Source organism: Podarcis tiliguerta, assembly GCF_965153285.1.
Source record: "Podarcis tiliguerta genome assembly, chromosome: 2".
Lineage (NCBI taxonomy): Eukaryota > Metazoa > Chordata > Lepidosauria > Squamata > Lacertidae > Podarcis > Podarcis tiliguerta.
Genome location: NC_139535.1, coordinates 88506986 through 88524890, shown reverse-complemented (window position 1 = coordinate 88524890; position 17905 = coordinate 88506986). Strand labels below are relative to the sequence as shown.

General features: G+C 45.5%; 1 protein-coding gene across 2 annotated transcripts; it reads left to right on the top strand.

Moving 5' to 3' along the window:
* Window positions 1-641: 641 nt before the first annotated feature.
* On the top strand, window positions 642-16536 carry TSEN54 (tRNA splicing endonuclease subunit 54). 2 transcript variants are annotated; one of them, XM_083429916.1, is made up of 12 exons: window positions 642-857; window positions 1954-2118; window positions 2824-2887; window positions 4234-4317; window positions 5648-5746; window positions 7237-7289; window positions 8351-8449; window positions 9417-10057; window positions 11496-11556; window positions 13302-13418; window positions 15277-15465; window positions 15975-16536. In XM_083429916.1, the coding sequence occupies exons 1-11, from the start codon at window positions 643-645 to the stop codon at window positions 15425-15427; spliced, it is 1749 nt and encodes a 582-aa protein (XP_083286042.1). In that variant the 5' UTR covers window position 642; the 3' UTR covers window positions 15428-15465; window positions 15975-16536. The 2 variants fall into 2 exon arrangements, with proteins under 2 accessions (XP_083286042.1, XP_083286041.1); XM_083429915.1 differs by having other exon boundaries at window positions 15277-16536.
* Window positions 16537-17905: the final 1369 nt, after the last annotated feature.

The following is a 17905-nucleotide window of genomic DNA, read 5'->3' as shown; positions in this document are numbered from 1 at the left end:
TTGGATGACCATCTGTAATGGATGCTTTACAGTACTTGTGATTACTGCCTTTTCCAGGGGTTGGACTAGATGACCCTCGGGGTCCCTTCCAGCTCCACAATTCTATGGTTCTATTATGTGCAGGGCCGGATTTAGGTTTGATGAGGCCCTAAGCTACTGAAGGTAATGGGGCCCTTTATAGGTCTAGCTGTCCTTTGTCAACAACCAATTGTCACTGTTTTATGTGTTGAATATATGCTATATGGTAATTTATGGACCTAATAGGTCCATACACAACACAAAACACTGTTGCTATATGTAGGTTTTATTTTATTAGTTTTTAATACCCCTCTTTCTTTTTTCTTTTTTCTTTTTTCCTTTCTCCTCCTGTGATGAGGCTGCATTTTAATGTTTTAATGTTGTATTTTAATCTTGTTTTTAAGTTGTATTTATTCAACTTGTTTTTATTATTGGTTGTTAGCTGACCTGAGCCCGGCCTTGGCAGGGGAGGGCGGGGTATAAATAAAATTTATTATTATTATTATTATTTTGAAAAAAACAACGTTCCTGCACAGCATCCCGATCCAGATCTGGACCCTTGACGGTTTCCTGTTGAAAATGCACCTGCCCCCTCCCCACCCAAAAGATGTTGCGTGTGCGTATATGCGCGCGCCCGCAGTCTTGTGTGAGCGTCGTTGCTTCGCTTTCCACGCCAGTTTGGAGAGCCGGAGGAGAAGCGTCGTTGCTTCGCTAGAAACATTTCCGGCGCTAGGACCCAGGGAAGGAGAGCAGGGAAGAGTCGGAGGGCCCAAGTGGGCGGAGCGAATGGAATCCATGGATGCTGAGCTACGTCTTGCTGAGGGTCGCCGTTTGCTCAGGTAACCCGGGCCAGGTGCGTGGCGGGGGATGCGAGCGAGCTTAAAGGGGTCGCCCAGCGCCCGGTCGGGGCTCCCTCTTCCCCCGGGGTGAACGGCCACGTGGGCGCGGCGGCCTGCGGCTCGGGCGGAGGCGGAAGTGCGAGGCTGCAGCCAGGAGAACGCGGGTAGTGGAGAGTTATAAGCCGAGGATATGAAAACAGCAACACGTGAATGCACGCAACTTTAGCTGCGGGAGCAAGGGGCTCCGCCCTGTCCTCCTCTTGGTCCGTCCGTTCTGGATCCCGTATTCTGGGCGCTCCCTTTTTAAGAAGGAGCTCCGCTGCAGAAAGTAAACAAGGCGTATCGTGGTGGCAGGAAGCGAATTCCTAAGCCTTTACTGGTACATCCGCCTGAAAGTTATTCAGATGTGGGAAGGGCTCATATTTTACGTTGGCTTCAGCCTTTTGGAATTGCATAGGGAAACACCTTTCCGGTTTCCCAGGGTTTAATTTTTTTTAGTTGTGACTCTCTTTTTTTTAGTGATTTTGTGCAGTGCTGAGTGGACTGGCTCTACTAATTTTGTATGGCTGGCATCTTAGAAGGTTATTCCAGAAAATGGGAGATCTCCTGACAAAAATATGTAACTTGTCCCCTAGGTCTGAGGTTTGACAATTCTTTAAAAAGGGACCTGAGAAATTGCAGACTAGTTAGCATAACTTCAGGTAAACTGTCAGAAAGCACTTTTGCAGTTAGCAAACATATAGAAGTCACAAGTCTCGCTGAATCAGTGTGGCTCCTGCAAAGATAAGTCCTGCCTCATTAATCGTATGGAGTAAATTGAGAGTGTAGGCGAGTGGATAGAGATTATCCAGTAGACCCGGCCTTTATCAACCTGGAGCCCTCCAGATGTTTTGGACGGCTGGATGGGAGTTGTAGTCCAAAACATCTGGAGGGCTCCAGATTGCCCTTGTATTATTCTCTGTGGTTTTCCCATAACTGGCCACTGTGGGGAAACAGGATGCTAGACCAGAGGAGCCCTGTCCCGATGCTGCAAGGCCCTTTTGTGTTGATAGCACTGGGTTTTTGAGTGGTTGCCCTTCTTTAATTTTGCTTACAGCCCAGCAGAGCTGCTGTCTGCTCGCACACGTGATCACAAGGTCCCTCAGCGCTCACATGGCCAGAAGGATTTCCTCCCCGATGGATCGCAAGAGCAAGAGGAGAGGCTGCGGCAGTGCCGGGAAGAACACTGGCAGCTTTTGGAGGAAGAGCGTGTGGAGCGGTTGTACGTAGTGTAATACTGCAATAATATAGAATAATAACAAGCAACAATTAAAACTGTCATTTTAAAAAAAGCTTTCAGACATCAAGGAGAGATTAAACCACATTGTGCATGCATGTATGTAAGCCTAAAATCACAAGAGAATGAGCTACACAAACCCGTCTAGGGAGGTTGTTTCAGAGCCAGGGTTACTGCAGCGGAAAATGTTCTGTCCCATACCCCAGGCAATGATAAGTCTGAAGGACATGGAACAAGCATTGAATGATGAGCTTTGTATGGGTGTGCAGGTCCAAGGAGGCAGAGACAGCCTGACAGATTGCTGGTCTCAAACTGTTTAGACTGCTGGCCTGACTTAGAGGGTAAAGAAGCTTCAAACATCATTTGCCAGGCCACTATAGGGAAGTATAGTGATGCCTCTGTGACTGATGAGCACTGTCAGCCCTATTTTGCAGATTGAGAGATGGAAGCATGCATACAGTGAAATAACTGAATGTGTTAAAAATGTAGATTCGCAGTGCTTGCTTTCTATGCAAGGCAATTTGAAGCTGGATATAGAAGAAGCAGTTTTTACATAAGGATTTTACATGACAAGAGTTGCCCCCTGATCTTTTTTCAAAAGGTTGTGCTTCCAGCTAAGACTAAAATGGTTTCTTAACCCCTTTTCAGTTAAGGTAACAGGATATAATTTTATTTCAACTTCTTTTGTAGGGGAAGTCTGGTGGCAGCTGAGTGGAAGCCCCAGGAAGGTATTGTCGAGCTGAAAACCCCTGCTGTAAGTCACACTGTTCATCTTTATGCTGTTGTTTCTCTCCTTTTTAATTACGTAGTGTCCCTACAGAGCCTGGCTTCAAATAATAAAAAAAACCCCACCACACAGAGTGGAGTTTGTATTGGGGTCTAGGCCTTGCCTGGTATGGCTTTTATTTCTAGCACAGCTCAGTGTGCAAACTGCTTTTGCAGTGTTCAGCTTGGCAGCAGCCATGGCAAAGGGCTGGATTGGTTTTAGAACCTGCTACTCTCCTTGGGGGATGCAGGTGGCGCTGTGGGTTAAACCACAGAGCCTAGGACTCACCTATCAGAAGGTCGGCGGTTCGAATCCCCGCGACGGGGTGAGCTCCTGTTGCTTGGTCCCAGCTCCTGCCAACCTAGCAGTTCGAAAGCACTTCAAAGTGCAAGTAGATAAATAGGCGGGCAGGTAAACAGTGTTTCCGTGCGCTGCTCTGGTTCGCCAGAAGCGGCTTAGTCATGCTGGCCACATGACTTGGAAGCTGTACTCCGGCTCCCTCGGCCAATAAAGCGAGATGAGTGCCACCACCCCAGAGTCGGCCACGACTGGACCTAATGGTCAGGGGTCCCTTTACCTTTACTTTACTCTCCTTGGAGAGCAGCTTCTCTGATGGGGCTGGCCAGTGCAGCGCTTAGATGATGAGGGGGTGGCGGGTGGCTTCATGAAATCTACATGCTTCACCCCCAGTTCCTCCCAGTTTCATCCACATCTTGCTTCCCTGTGGCATTCTAAGCCAGGCATAGGCAAACTCGGCCCTCCAGATGTTTCGGGACTACAACTCCCATCATCCTTAGCTAACAGGACCAGTGGACAGGGATGATAGGAATTGTAGTCCCAAAACATCCGGAGGGCTGAGTTTGCCTATGCCTGTAAGCAGAAGATAAGGCAGGAAGACAGCCACTGTAATTAAAGCATGGGGCATGGATAGGTAGCCTGAGTAAGTCATATAGAGCTGTATAGCTACAAGAACGCCGTGCAGAGATCTAGATGGGGAAGCTATGGGTATCCTTAAATAGAGATTTGGAAGGTAGATTGTGCCCCACTGTAATCTTCTCAAACAGTAGATTCACAAAAGGTAGAAGGTGACACATCCTCAAGCCTCACCTGCAATTCATGCCACATGGCAACAGACCAGGTTCTCCTCTTATGTATAGCCAGAAGCCTGATGGAGAGGATATGACTACATCACAAAGTACAGAAGAGAGTCTGGAATATTTTCCTTAAAGGATCCAGCCTTTCTGGGCATGCCTTACCTTGCAGAAAACCATTTTGAAGGCTTGTGTATCTGTCTAGAACTAATCCTAACAACTGACATTTTCTTTCCTTGCCAGGGAAAATTCTGGCATACTATGGGTTTTGCAGAGCACGGAAAGCAATGCTTGCATCCAGAAGAAGCCCTGTATCTCCTGGAATGTGTGAGTAGACCGGGCTTGCAGGCTTAAGAAATTTTGATTCCATGTTTTTGTCAAGTGCCGAGTGGGACTTTGCACGGGCAACTGCCTTCCCCTCCTCATTTGTCCTGCAGCACCTCGCAGAAAGGTCTCAAGCTCTATGAAGCCACCTGTTGCGGAATAAATGATGATCGTTTGCAAATATGCACATTTATTTGTGGAGCACAGGAGTGGGATGGGGACAGAGTGGGAGGGAGAGTGCAGAATGTGCACAGGGGTAATTGTGCACTGCTAAGAGGAATTGATGTAACATACCATGCCTTGTATTAATGCTGTATTCCACCCTAGCTGACGTAAGGAGAGGATGATACCGTGTGCTTAGAAAATAGCTGGCATTGCCCCTTTGTGTTTTTATGGTGCTCTAAGAGAAGGGGTGCTTGGGATGCGGGTGGCGCTGTGGGTCAAAGCCTCAGCGCCTAGGGCTTGCCGATCGAAAGGTCGGCGGTTCGAATCCCCGCGGCGGGGTGCGCTCCCGTCGTTCGGTCCCAGCGCCTGCCAACCTAGCAGTTCGAAAGCACCCCTGGGTGCAAGTAGATAAATAGGGACCGCTTACTAGCGGGAAGGTAAACGGCGTTCCGTGTGCAGCTCTGGCTCGCCAGAGCAGCGATGTCACGCTGGCCATGTGACCCGGAAGTGTCTCCGGACAGCGCTGGCCCCTGGCTTCTTGAGTGAGATGGGCGCACAACCCTAGAGTCTGTCAAGAATGGCCTGTACGGGCAGGGGTACCTTTACCTTTAAGAGAAGGGGTCAATATACCCTTGCTACAGTTTGCTCCATTGTTTGCTGCTGCTTCCGTTGCCTGGTTGCCTCTTCTTGTCACAGACTGAGAGCAGACTCTGTTACACTAGTGTCACCTTCCCCAGTTGGACTCCCAACTCTCATCACTCCTAGCCAGCATGGTCAGTGGTCAGGGATGAAGGAGGTTGTCATCCCAACAACATCTGAATACCTAAGGTTGGGGAAAGCTGCCCTTGTTCTTTGTAAAGTGTTGGCAGTGTGTACCTGTGCATATGGATCTGTAAGCACCTGGGTGCATGTGTCGGGATTGGACCAGGTCCCCAAAACCTTCTTGCAATAGATGTTAAGGATCCTATTCAGCCCAAGTGGGACACACCCTCTATTCTCCACCTCAATACATACTGTTGCCCTAAATCCCCAAGAGGGAAGGTTAAAGAAAAAAGCAGTGTACTTCTGAGTTAAAATGGGCTGGCTGGCTCCTGAGTCCACAGAATATGGTCCCCACAGAGTTTTTATGCAGGCTTTAATTCCTAAATGTTATTCTCCTGTCTTCTAGGGATCTATTCAGCTGTTCTACAGAGGCCTGCCTATGTCAGTTCAGGAAGCCTATGAGAATCTGCTATCCCAGAAGACAGTGAGCCTGCTGAAGTACCAGGTACGTCTCAGGATTTGGGTTTGGCTGCAGGTATTCAATCTCGTGGAAAAGCCAACAAAGCCCAAGCTCACACGTACGGCACTGAATCGGAATGAATGAAAATGGCGAGAGTTCTACAGCAAGCACAGAACCACATTTGGAGACGTATCAACCTGTGTTGGCGAAGTATTTAGTTTCTGAGTGATAGAAGGAGTTTCTCTCATTCCCTGGGGACTGGGAGTTACGTGGAGGTTCAGAGCAAACAGCCCTGTGCCAAATTGGTTACCACAATATACTTAGCAGATGCATTTACTCTGGCAGCGAAGGATGTGTGTCAGTATACTACCAGTGTTTTGGGCTTTCTGTTAAGTAACATAGGAGACTTAAAATATTTTTCATGCTTCAATATTCTATGAAAGCATAAACAATAATCTGCTGAGGTATCTGATAGCTCTATAGCCCTTTTCTTTTTTTACTTACTTTTTATAAAAGTCTGTGTGTGTGTGTGTGAGAGAGAGAGAGAGAGAGAGAGAGTGAAAGTCGCAGAATCATAGCACTGTTGAGTTGGAAGGGACCCTGAGGATCATCTAGTCCAACCCCCTGCGATGCAGGAATATGCAGCTGGTCCAGACAGGGATCGAACCTGCAACCTTGGTGTTATCAGCACCATGGTCTAACCAACTGAGTATACACCTCCTCTTTTTCTTTTCCATAATGGGAAGTTAAGATCTGTGAGTCTGACGGTATATGTTGGCTTAAGGGCTCTTCAGCTGATTTGTGGCATTCTCTACAAAGGTGAATGGTGCCTGTGATTATGCTTGGAAGAGAAGTGCAAGTCTCTCTGGCATCTTACCAGGTGCTGCAGCACAGGCTGTGAGCTACTCTCCTTGTTAATAATAATAATAATAATAGTAATGAGTGCTTTGGGGTGACAAAGCATTAACATGCAAAGCAAAATGAGTCACGATCACTCTGCAAATAGTGTTTTTGTTCTGTAATGTGTTTTGAAAAAGCTTATATGATAAATGTGCCTTTGGCGACATAGATCTGATACAGATTTTTATTGTTACTATTTTATTTCCTAAAATTTATACACCGCTTGATTGTAAAAACAACAACAACACCTCAAAGCAGTTAACAAAAAGATAAGGTGATAAAATCAAGCAAAATTACAACCCAACTTCAAAACATACTAAAGTTAAAATACTAAAACCGATTAAAATTACCTCAACTTTCTAAGCATCTGGGTAGGCTTGTCTAAACAAGAATGTTTTTAGCAGGTGCAGAAAGGGGTGAAGGTGCCTGCTTTATCTCAATAGGTAGGGAGTTTCAAACTGTTGGTGCTGCCACACACACACACACACCCCTCTACCCCTACACACCTCTGCTGGAGAGGCAATAGCAGCAGCTGAGCAGAATGGCTTTCCGTCATGGGTAATGTTGATCCAAATTTTGTTGTATGATCCTGAAAGGACACAAAAGTCAGACTTCATTTTCATCCCTGTTTTAAGGTATTCAGCCACTTGAAAAGACTGGGTTACATCGTTCTGAGATTCCGTCCCAGGTAATTGTTTGATGGTGGTCTTTCTCCCTCCCTTAGAACACCCTTCTCAAGGTTTTCCTTTAGGCACCCCCTTAGCATTGCATGTTGGTTCCTTCTGTCTGTCTCGCACTCCCTCCTTTTTGACACCCCAACCTCCCAAGGTTAATGCATGCCTTGCCATACTTTGGGTCAGTAATGAGACCTGTATATGGATTTTACCTCCCACTTCTTCCTTCGATTTCAAATGAGTCTGTGGATTAGTCAGGTGAAGAGCTGATAACCAGGAGGAAGGGACGTTTCCTATCGCTATTTCTCCGTTGCTAAAAAGGCTTTTGCAGCTAAGAGTGAATGGCACGTCCTGGTTTCTGTTCTCTGATCCCCCCTTTTTATATAATATTTTTTATTAAATTTTCTGTTTTACAATTTCAAATAAACATTTTACAAACTTTAAAATATCCAATGACTTCCTCCTTCTCCTTCCATGGTTCATTTTACATATCTTGCATCCCTGCATATTTTACAATAACCATTCAAATAAATTTCCCACTATTACATCCATCAAGAATTATTAACACTGTTGAATTTATCTTAATGTTGCCAGCGTTTTCAGCTGTACACACTTATTTTCCATATACTCAATAAACGTTTTCCAATCTTCTTTAAACGTACGTTTTCCTTGCTCTCTTATTCAATATGTTAAATCTGCAAGCTGTGCATATTCTGTCAACTTGCGTTGCCAATCGGAACCTCACTCACTTTCCATTTTGGGGCTAACGAAACACGGGCTGCAGTTGTTGCATACATGAATAACCTTTTCTGACACCTGGGGATTTCAGTCTGGGTTATCCCCAGCAGAAAGGACTCTGGTTTTGGGGGGGAAGTAATTTTAAACATTTTTTTCCCCCAGTTCATCATAGATCATTTCCTAATCCTCTTTTACCTTTTTACATGTCCACCACATGTGAAAGAATGTTCCCTCCACCTCTTTACACTTCCAGCACTTACCTGATTCTGTCTTGTAAATCTTAGCCAACCTGCTCAGAGTTTAATACCATCTTCTGATTCCCCTTTTAACTCCACAGCACTGTTCCAACGCCATATGAGAGGCAGCTGAATCTGGATAGCCACTGCCAGGGCACAGAGAGAAGTCACAGCAAGAGGCGGAGGAGCTCCAGCCCTCGGTAAAACCATACAGATGCTGGGAGTGGTGCTCTTGACTGGCTAGCCCTAGGTGGGCATGTTACTGCATACTGTGAAATGTATCAGTTCTGTTTCTGTCCCGTCCCCCCAGCAATTTTAATGTTTGCCACTTGCCACAATATAGGGGTAGCCAATTTGGTGCCCTGCAGAGGTTGCTGGGCTCCAGCTCCTATCATCACTAATCAGTGGCCATGCTGGCTGCGGCAGATGGGAGCTTCGTATCCCAACATCATCTGGAAGCCCACAGGTTTTGCACCCATTCCCAAAGGGTAGATAAAGGTAAAGGGACCCCTGACCATTAGGTCTAGTCGAGGCACTGTTTGTAAGGGGGGGAAAGGTCAGCTGCAAGAATGGACTAACGAATAGTGAAGGATGATGACTGGACATTAAACAAGAGATGATGCGGCTATGGGAGGAAATGATCACCATATGTTTGCAACAGGAGTGGGAAACCTGATTTTAAGAAATTGTATTAAATTAAATACCTTATTTTCCTGTGTATACATCTCTCCTCATTTTCTTAAATCTTAGTCCCCCAAAATAGGGGGCGTCTTATACATAGGGATGTCTTATAGATGGGAAAATACGGTAATTTGGTTTGATTTGTAATAATTTGGGAAAAAATTTTTTTTAACTAATTAAAGAAAAAGAAAACATTCCTCTTCAACCAGGCCTTTAGCTGATTAATATTCTATGGCCTTTTAAATGTGTTTGTGGGAGGGGCATTTTTGTTTTGTTTTTGTTTTAGCTGTTAATTTTATGCTTCTATCCTTTTTTTAATCTTGTGAACCACCCTGAGACCTTCAGATGTAGGGTGGTATATACATTTTAATAATAATAATAATAATAATAATAATAATAATAATAATATCGCCACCAGGTTCAATTCCTGGCATCTCCGGTTTATTATTATTATTATTCATTTATTTCTCTTTTCCCTTTGGTTAGGTTGTCACAAGACAAGAAACCCAAAGCATCAGAGAAGTCTCAGGAGTGCAGAGAGTCGCCCCAAAAGACCAGGAGGTATCACGAGAGCTCCAAGCACCCAACGTCCGATGATTCTTCCAAGGAAAGCGCGAATGCTTCAGATCCTAAAACTGCAGTTGTGGAGCCAGCCCCATCTTGTAGCGTCCCAAGAGAAGCTCCAGCTCGTGCTCAAGATGACAAGAAGAGGTCCAGCAAGACCTTTCGTGGGGACCTCAGCAACGTCGGTCCTTCCCGCTGGGATTACACCACTATTACTTTCCCCAACATGGGTGCCGATTGCCCGCAGACCCTCCTGGCAGAGCCTGATAAGAGGCTCCTTCCGGAGAACATAACAGCCCGGGAGGTTGATGCGACCCGTTGGCGCAGGAAGCTCAACCAGAAGCACGAGAGGTTGACCCGCAAGGAGCGGGAACAGTTGAAGTGGGAGAGCAGGTACAAAAGCAGCGTCAACGAAGATAGAGAAGTCCGGCTTTGCTCCACTTGGCAAGAGTATAAGGCGCTTCTGAAAGAGAGGAGGCGGTGGAAGGAACGGAACCACCCTGCGCACCTCTGGGAGCAGGCAGTCACCCCGCTTGTGAAGCCAGACCAAGAACTGTCAACAGGTATTGTTGAAAAAAGGCTTTGTTCCCTTTTGCAGTAGGGTGACGGGCTAGAATTCAGGTTTCCCCAGAGGCTCCTCAAGGGCAGTTCTTACATCAGTCCTCTGGATGGAGCAACTCCTTCAGAGGGATGACATTCCCAAACAGGCCAAGGACCAGGCCAAGAAACTGTCCATTGCATGCACCTTTCAAGCTGATGCCTCCAGAGATGTGATGCAGTTGGTGGCAAGAACCATTGGGGCAGAGTGTCTGCTAGCTTGGTAACCCAGTTTGTCATTTCCCCCTTTATATTGTCGTGTAGTGGTTAAGAGCGGTGGACTCGTAATCTGGTGAACCGGGTTCGCTTCCCCGCTCCTCCACATGCAGCTGCTGGGTGACCTTGGGCCAGTCACACTTCTTTGAAGTCTCTCAGCCTCACTCATCTCAGAGTGTTGTTGTGGGGGAGGAAGGGAAAGGAGAATGTTAGCCGCTTTGAGACTCCTTCGGGTAGTGATAAAGCGGGATATCAAATTCAAACTCCTCTTCTTCTTCACCACATCTTTTTCTGTGCCTTCCCCCACTGCCCAGCTACTTATTTTTTAAAAATTATTATTATTATTATTATTATTATTATTATTATTATTATTATTATTATCATCATAAATTACTAAGAATAAAAATGTGCACCCCACCACCGAGACCATTCCATTGTAACTATCCAACCTCCCAAAATTTCAACACCTCTTGTGATGGTTTGACCCCTTTCCATTTTAACAGTACAAATTCTACAAACACCTTCCATATCTCCTCAAAATCATTGCTCCTGCATATTCCCCGTCTTACCTTAATGGCAGTTGTTAATTTATCACTAATAGCTATATCCCACACCTCTTTATACCATTCTTCCATTTTATATTCTGCTTGCCCCTTCCACTTCCTAGCTATCATAATTTGTGCAGCTGTCAATAAATTTGTGAGCAAGTCCTTCATAGCCTGTGAACCTTCCCCCCCATCGTAAATTGCTAATAATGCTACCTCTGGACTTTCGGTCAGCTTTAACTCAGTGATTTCTGTTATCTCCTTAATCACCCTTTGCCCCCCAAAAAAGTACATATTTATACCCCCACCACGTCTGAACATAATTCCCGGTTTCCTGGCATCCCTTCCTGCCCGGCTACTTCAATTAGAAAACCTTCTTGTACTTTGAGAAAATCAGGACATGCTCGCCCACCCTCTTTCTATTTACCAAATTTGCATTTTATTGCTGCATAGACTTCATTCTCTTTGCATACAACTATTCTCATTCACAGATCCTCTGGGCAGAAGGAGAGGAAGGTGCATATAGCTTTGTTGGAGTGGAGGGTGCGGTGGTCAGAATGATGAGAATGCCTAATCAGGGCAGATAAGATCTTTGAAGAATGCATGCCCCTAATCCAGACCTCTCTTGTGTTCCCCCCACTAGCGAGTGTGCTCCAACAGATCAGTGTGTTCCAGCCCTCCCATATCCTGGATAAGGCATCTCTGTAAGTATCAAAACTAGAAAGCTGGCCAAATGCTTTTTAATCTCACTTCAGTGGTTCTAGGTGTTAGCAGCTATTCTACACTTTGTATACTGACTTTAAAATATCTCACTCCTGATTTTAAATTGAAACATAGCTCAGTTGGTTAGACTCGCAGGGGTCAGCTAACTTTTTCAGCAGGGGGCCGATCCACTGTCCCTCAGACTTTGTGGGGGGCTGGATTATATATTTTTTGGGGGGTGGTGAATGAATGCCTATGCCCCACCCAGAGATGTATGTTTAGGGAATTTTTAAATATTTAATGCTGTATTGTTTTTAACACTGAATTGGGAGGTGCCCAGAGTGGCTGGGGAAATTCAGCCAGATGGGCGGGGTATAAATTATCATTATTAAATTATATATTATATATAATAATAATTAATAATTATATTTAATTATTAAATTATATATTATATAATTATTATTATATAAATTTGTTATTATTATTATTATTATTATTACTACTACTACTACTACACACATTCTACTCATGTAAAAACACCAGGCAGGCCCCACTAATAACCCAGAGATGGATTTTAAATAAAAGGACACATTCTACTCATGTAAAAACACGCTGATTCCTGAGCCGTCCACAGGCTGGATTTAGAAGACGATTGGGCCAGATCCGGCCCCCAGGCCTTAGTTTGCCTACCCATGGGTTAGAGCATGGTACTGATAACACCAAGGTTGCAGGTTTGATCCCTGTATGGGACAGCTGCCCATTCCTGCATTGCAGGGGGTTGGACTAGATGATCCTCGGGGTCCCTTCCAGCTCTCCAGTTGTGTGATTCTGTGGCAGCTCATGAACTTTGAATGTTGTTTTAAATTATGTGCCAGACACGTGCTTACCAAAGGACTAACATCCAAACCAACTAATCATCATGGGCAAAGCGCAGTGTGTACCTGAATGTCCCTGCTTCTTCCAGTCATAGAAATGGGAGGATATCAGTTGCAAGTTCAGTTCAGATTTATCTGCTTGCCATTCATCCTTGTCAATAGAGAACATCCTCTGTGAGATGCTCTCGCTCATGAGTTTCAGGCAGTGGCAATGCTTGGAATACTGAAATCCAGAGCCTGTGGTTCCTTATCTAATATGGAAGCTTTGTAATTCTGGGTTGTGTAACGACTGCATAAATTAAGTTAGAGGCTTGTTTGCTGTTAATTGAGAGCATGCAAATGAAATCTGGTGTGGTGGTTGGGGAGGTGGATTTCGGAGCCCCGGGGAAACACTGCTGTCTGTTTAAAAACTAATGTCTAACTTACCTAGCTGTGGAATTAATCTGGATATCTGTTAAAGCAGGCATGGCCAAACTTGGTCCTTCAGCTGTTTTGGGACTGCAGTTCCCATCATCCCTGACCACTGGTCCTGTTAGCTAGGGATGATGGGAGTTTTAGTCCCAAAACAGCTGGAGGGCCAGGTTTGGCCATGGCTGTGTTAAAAGTATCAGAAACTGGAAGACCAGAGTGTGTCTTTGATATCCTGCTGAGTTCCCTGGCCTCATTATGATGCCCAGTCTCAACGCCCTCTCCCAGCCAACTCTTTTAACACGTTAAGAAGTTATGGGTCCCCTTCCCTTAATTCCACTCTAGATCCTGCCAAAATATGCTGTAGCTAAAGATGTGCTTTCCTGTTTTTCCCTCCTCTGGTACTTCTCTGTGGGTACAGGAGACCTTTCAAGCTTTGTACTGATAACTAACCTCCTCAACAGACTGCAGAACGATACCAGGGATATGAAGATTGATTTTGATGTGTATCAAGCAGATGTGGCTTCCAGCTTCAAGAAGAATGACCCTGGGAAGCCTTACGCCCGGATGTGTGTTCGGAGGTACTAGGCACTCATCAGTTTATTGACCAGCACAGCTACATATTCTAATCTGCTAAAGAATTTAGCTTACAGTTTTGTTATGGAGAGAGCCTAAGCCTTCCTTCAAAAAAGTGGGAGTTTTAGCTCTAATGGGTTGCATTAACAATGGATTTTTAGAGGACTGTAGTTGAACGGTTTGAAGTCCTTAAAAGCAATGTACATGCTGAGAAAGTGGAACTCTTCCGCAGTCTGTCACCAAGGATGCCCGCCTTTAGAGAGGAGATCATGCCAGCTGGGTAGCTTCCTGCTGCAGTCCAGGTGTGGGTGTGAGTGGGTGTAGGTATAAGAGAGTCTTCCACCAACCCAAGAGACACACAAGGACTGTCTTGTTAGTAGTGCTCTTTGATTTGGGGCAGGAACCTGGTTGTGGAGACCATGTGAGGACTCTGAATCCCAGCTGCTGAATTCCCTAGCCCCCTCTATACTTTCTGGTTCTGTGGCCGATATTTTAGCCCAGAGGTTTTCGATCTCTTTGAGTCCACGGCTCCCTTGACCAACTACATTCTTTCTGTGGCACCCCTGTGGGGTTCAGGAGCCCAGTTATGACACCCCTTGACTGCAGAGCTGGCAACCCCTCACCCTTTATCGAACACCCTCCCTTGTGGAGTGTTCCTTTAGGCTCCTCTCCTCTCCCCTCTCCTTGGGAGTCCTCTGAGAGCCAGTGTGGTGTAGTGGTTAAGAGCAGTAGACTAGTAATCTGGTGAACCGGGTTCGCGTCTCTGCTCCTCCACATGCAGCTGCTGAGTGACCTTGGGGTAGTCACACTTCTCTGAAGTCTCTCAGCCTCACTCACCTCACAGAGTGTTTGTTGTGGGGGAGGAAGGGAAAGGAGAATGTTAGCCGCTTTGAGACTCCTTCGGGTGGTGATAAAGTGGGATATCAAATCCAAACTCTTCTTCTTCTCCTTCTTCTTCTTCTGAGCAGCCGCTGCTGCCGCCCCTGGTTTCCGAGCTGCCCCCTCTGCCCGAAAGAGAGGTGCCTCTTCACACTGCCCCACAGGGGCCTGTGACCTACCTGTCCATTCCCATCAGCAAGGGCTGGCAAACTGACTGACTGGGCTTCCTCACCCACTTGCTTGTTTACTCCGAGGCCGCCTCAGCTCCTGGCAACCAGCACCCCCTGGCCAGCCCCCAGCAGCAGAGCGCATACCTGCACTGCCATCAGGGGCATCTTACTCATAGAGGCTAGTGGCACGGGGTGGCAAGTTCTGGAGGGCACCAGGGAAGAGGCAGAGGCTGGATGCAGCGCCTCCCGACATCAGCTCGCCACCTTCGCCATGCCACGCCGAATCAGCACCATGCCTGGAGCCTCTGTCTGCCATGGCCACCGCGGCATGAAGCAGCCAGCTGAGCCGGGAGGCGCCATGTCCAGCCTCTGCCTCTTCCCCGCTGGAGGAGCCGCCCTCCAGCCACTGCCCGCCTCCTCCAGCCCCGCCGGCAGCACCGTCCTCCCTAAAAAAACTCTGGGAAAGGGGGGACACCGGAGGGAGCTTTGCACTACGGCTCCGGATATGCTTAAGACGGCCCTGACTGCCAAGGCACACTGGTTGAAAACCACTGCTTTAGCCAATACTTACTTGCATGGTTAACAAAATTCTGTCCCTAATCATGAGGACTTTAAATTCCTTTCCCCACATTGAAGACTAGATTCCCAGGAATTTACATATGTCACCAGACAGCTAGATCACAGGAATACCAGTTTCCCAACCTGCTCCAAGTTAGATTATCCAGGATGTCTTTTTTCAGAAAATCAAGCAAGTTTGCTGTTGAGAAAGATAAGCATCTCTCTCTCTCTCTCTCTCTCTCTCTCTCTCTCATAGGTTTGATGAGCCGATCCCATCCCTGAGGGCAGTGAAGCAGCTTGCTTGCCAAAGTGGAGATGTCACAGTGGTCTTTGCACTAGTAGACAATGGAGACATCTCTTTCTACTCTTTCAAGGAATTCAAGCTGCCTGTGGACGTTCATCCCTGATGTTCCTGCTGTCACATCGGGAAACATCTTTGGAACTGGTGTGTGTTTTATACAAAATATTACTCGGGACTATATAGAATTTAATAGCTAGCTACCTTGTGTCGCCAGTAGATGCAATTTTCATGCAGCAAGAGCCTGCCCATTTCATAAAAGCAAAGAGTAGTTCAAACAAAACAAACATTTCTGGACAGAAACGCACAAATGTGTTTTGTTTCGTTTTTGCCTGGACATGGCATAGTGGCTCTGCCAATCTGGAATGATTTGCTAGTTATTTGATGCCAGGGAAGTGTTTCCATGATAAATAATGTTGCTTGCACCATCTGGAAGCCTTGGCAAACATAAACTCTAGAAACCAACATTCAGTATCGGTGATTCAGCAAGTGACGCGGAGCAAGCCATTATTGCAGGGATAGCCAATGTTGTTGGACTGCAACTCCCATCATCCCTGACCATTGACCTTGCAGGCTCTGGCTGATGGGAATTGTAATCTAACATCTGGAGGACCGTATTGTCTTTCCCTGTGTTTATTGCATGATGTTCTTTCTAGTCACAGAACAGCCAGTGAAAACCTGAGAATAGTCTTCTGTGGTTGGGCAGATAGATGATTCTTCAAGTGCTTTCCTCACCGTCTTCAACAGCAATGATCTTTCAGAGGAAAGGAAACTACAGAACACGGAGATTTTGCAGAGAGTCCATGGAAAAAGACACCACCAGTTTGTGTGTGTGTGTTATTTCCATAAAGTTAGTGAACCTTTAATTATTCAGAGCTGGAGTCATTATTACTGGGCTGCCATACTTCTGCTTTACAGCTTCTCTCCAGGATGCAAATTGATATTCCCTGTTGAGAATTAACTGTCTGTATTACAAAGTTTATTTATAACCCTTGCTGCTATGGAGTTTTTTTTCTTCTTCTCCAGATACCAAATTTCTGCCTCTTTTTTGCCTATGAACTTGCTACAGTTGTTGAAGCCAGAAAGCAGTTATCAAAAATAAAGGGCCTGTGTGTTTTTTCCTAAAAAATTTTAGAGGTAGTTTTGTTTATGAAGGTTGGGGTTTTTTTGCCAAGTGTGGAGGCTAAAGCAATAAAATAACAATTGGGTTTACATTAATACAGTGTCTTGTGGTCCTTTTAGGGTGCTTTCATAGAGTGCATTTCTCTTAGGCAAAATATGATTGACAGCAGTTAATGCATTCTGGTCAAATACTTCAGGGCTTTCTTACTTGGCAGTAGTTTGCAGTTTACTACTGCCAGCATTTGCTAACAAGTGGATTCCCAAATGATCTCCCAGAATGCACTGCATTTCTTTTGTGCCCAAGACAGAGAGAAACAACTGAAAATTGTTGGGCATTTAGCAGCTTTGCCTACCCAGTCATAGTTACCTGAAAGAAGAGACACTAGGTCTATGATCAGAGCTGTCCTAGTGCTTCAATATAAGGGGAGACAGAGACCGTATAAGGGGAGACATGGTGTATGCTATAACAGAAAACCCGTAATCCCAACCCAACCCAAATACCATCATGTTTATATGATGTCAACATTAAGCAGCAAGCCTTGCCCTCTGTTCTCATAAAGTGTATTTGTTCCACCCAATTTGGATGGCTGGCTGAAAACGAGTTCTTTCTGGAGTAGCTCTTCTGACATGGCTGGTATGTGGCTATTACCCTGTCTGGATTATGCGGGTTGAGCTGTCAGAGGGCGGAACACCCTGATTTCCTATAGAAGACTGGGCTAGAGAGCCTCTAGATATGTTCTGCGCATCGTTATTATTATTATTCATTTCATTTCTATACTACTTTATATGTTTAAGAAAAAATCTCAAAGTGGTTTGCAACACACTAAAACCGCAAATAAAACAATCCAGAATACAGCATTACTGAAGAAAGTCAAATGTAAATTATACCTTTGAACATAATGAACAAGCAACTAAAATGTTACTGTAAACATTTCAAAAGAATACATTACAAAGGAAATCAACAATGGTATGTACATTTAATGCAGCAAAGTTAACAAAAAAAATCTTAAAACATTTCAAAAGAAAACATTTCTAAAGGAATTCAATATAAAATGCAGATTTAAAACAGAATAGTTAACAAGAGAATAAAATATTCTCTTAAGAATAGAACATATCTGCTGCTGTTGCTGCCAAACCTGCAAAAGGCGGTTCATGATGTGGAAGCTTAGGGTCGAAGACCTGGGACCGCCCTAAGAGACAGCCAAGATCAGGCATAGGCAAACTCGGCCCTTCAGATGTTTTGGGACTACAACTCCCATCATCCCTGACCACTGGTCCTGTTAGCTAGGGATGATGGGAGTTGTAGTCCCAAAATATCTGGAGGGCCGAGTTTGCCTATGCCTGGCCAAAATGGTCTCTGGCTTCTTTGGCAGCCTCATCTTTTGTAGCTGGAGTCAATTCCAGGGCCTTTGCCTCCCAGGCCAGGTGGAGAAAGGCCTGCAAGGCAGGAAGCAGGTCTTCCAGG

What these genes read in the sequence shown, in the direction of transcription:
- TSEN54 (XM_083429916.1), top strand. Translation starts at nt 643, where the DNA reads ATGCGCGCGCCCGCAGTCTTGTGTGAGCGTCGTTGCTTCGCTTTCCAC. An exon ending in TGAGCCTGCTGAAGTACCAG is followed by an intron (nt 5,747 to 7,236) that starts GTACGTCTCAGG and finishes CCCTGTTTTAAG; the next exon opens with GTATTCAGCCACTTGAAAAG. An exon ending in CGGAGGAGCTCCAGCCCTCG is followed by an intron (nt 8,450 to 9,416) that starts GTAAAACCATAC and finishes CCCTTTGGTTAG; the next exon opens with GTTGTCACAAGACAAGAAAC.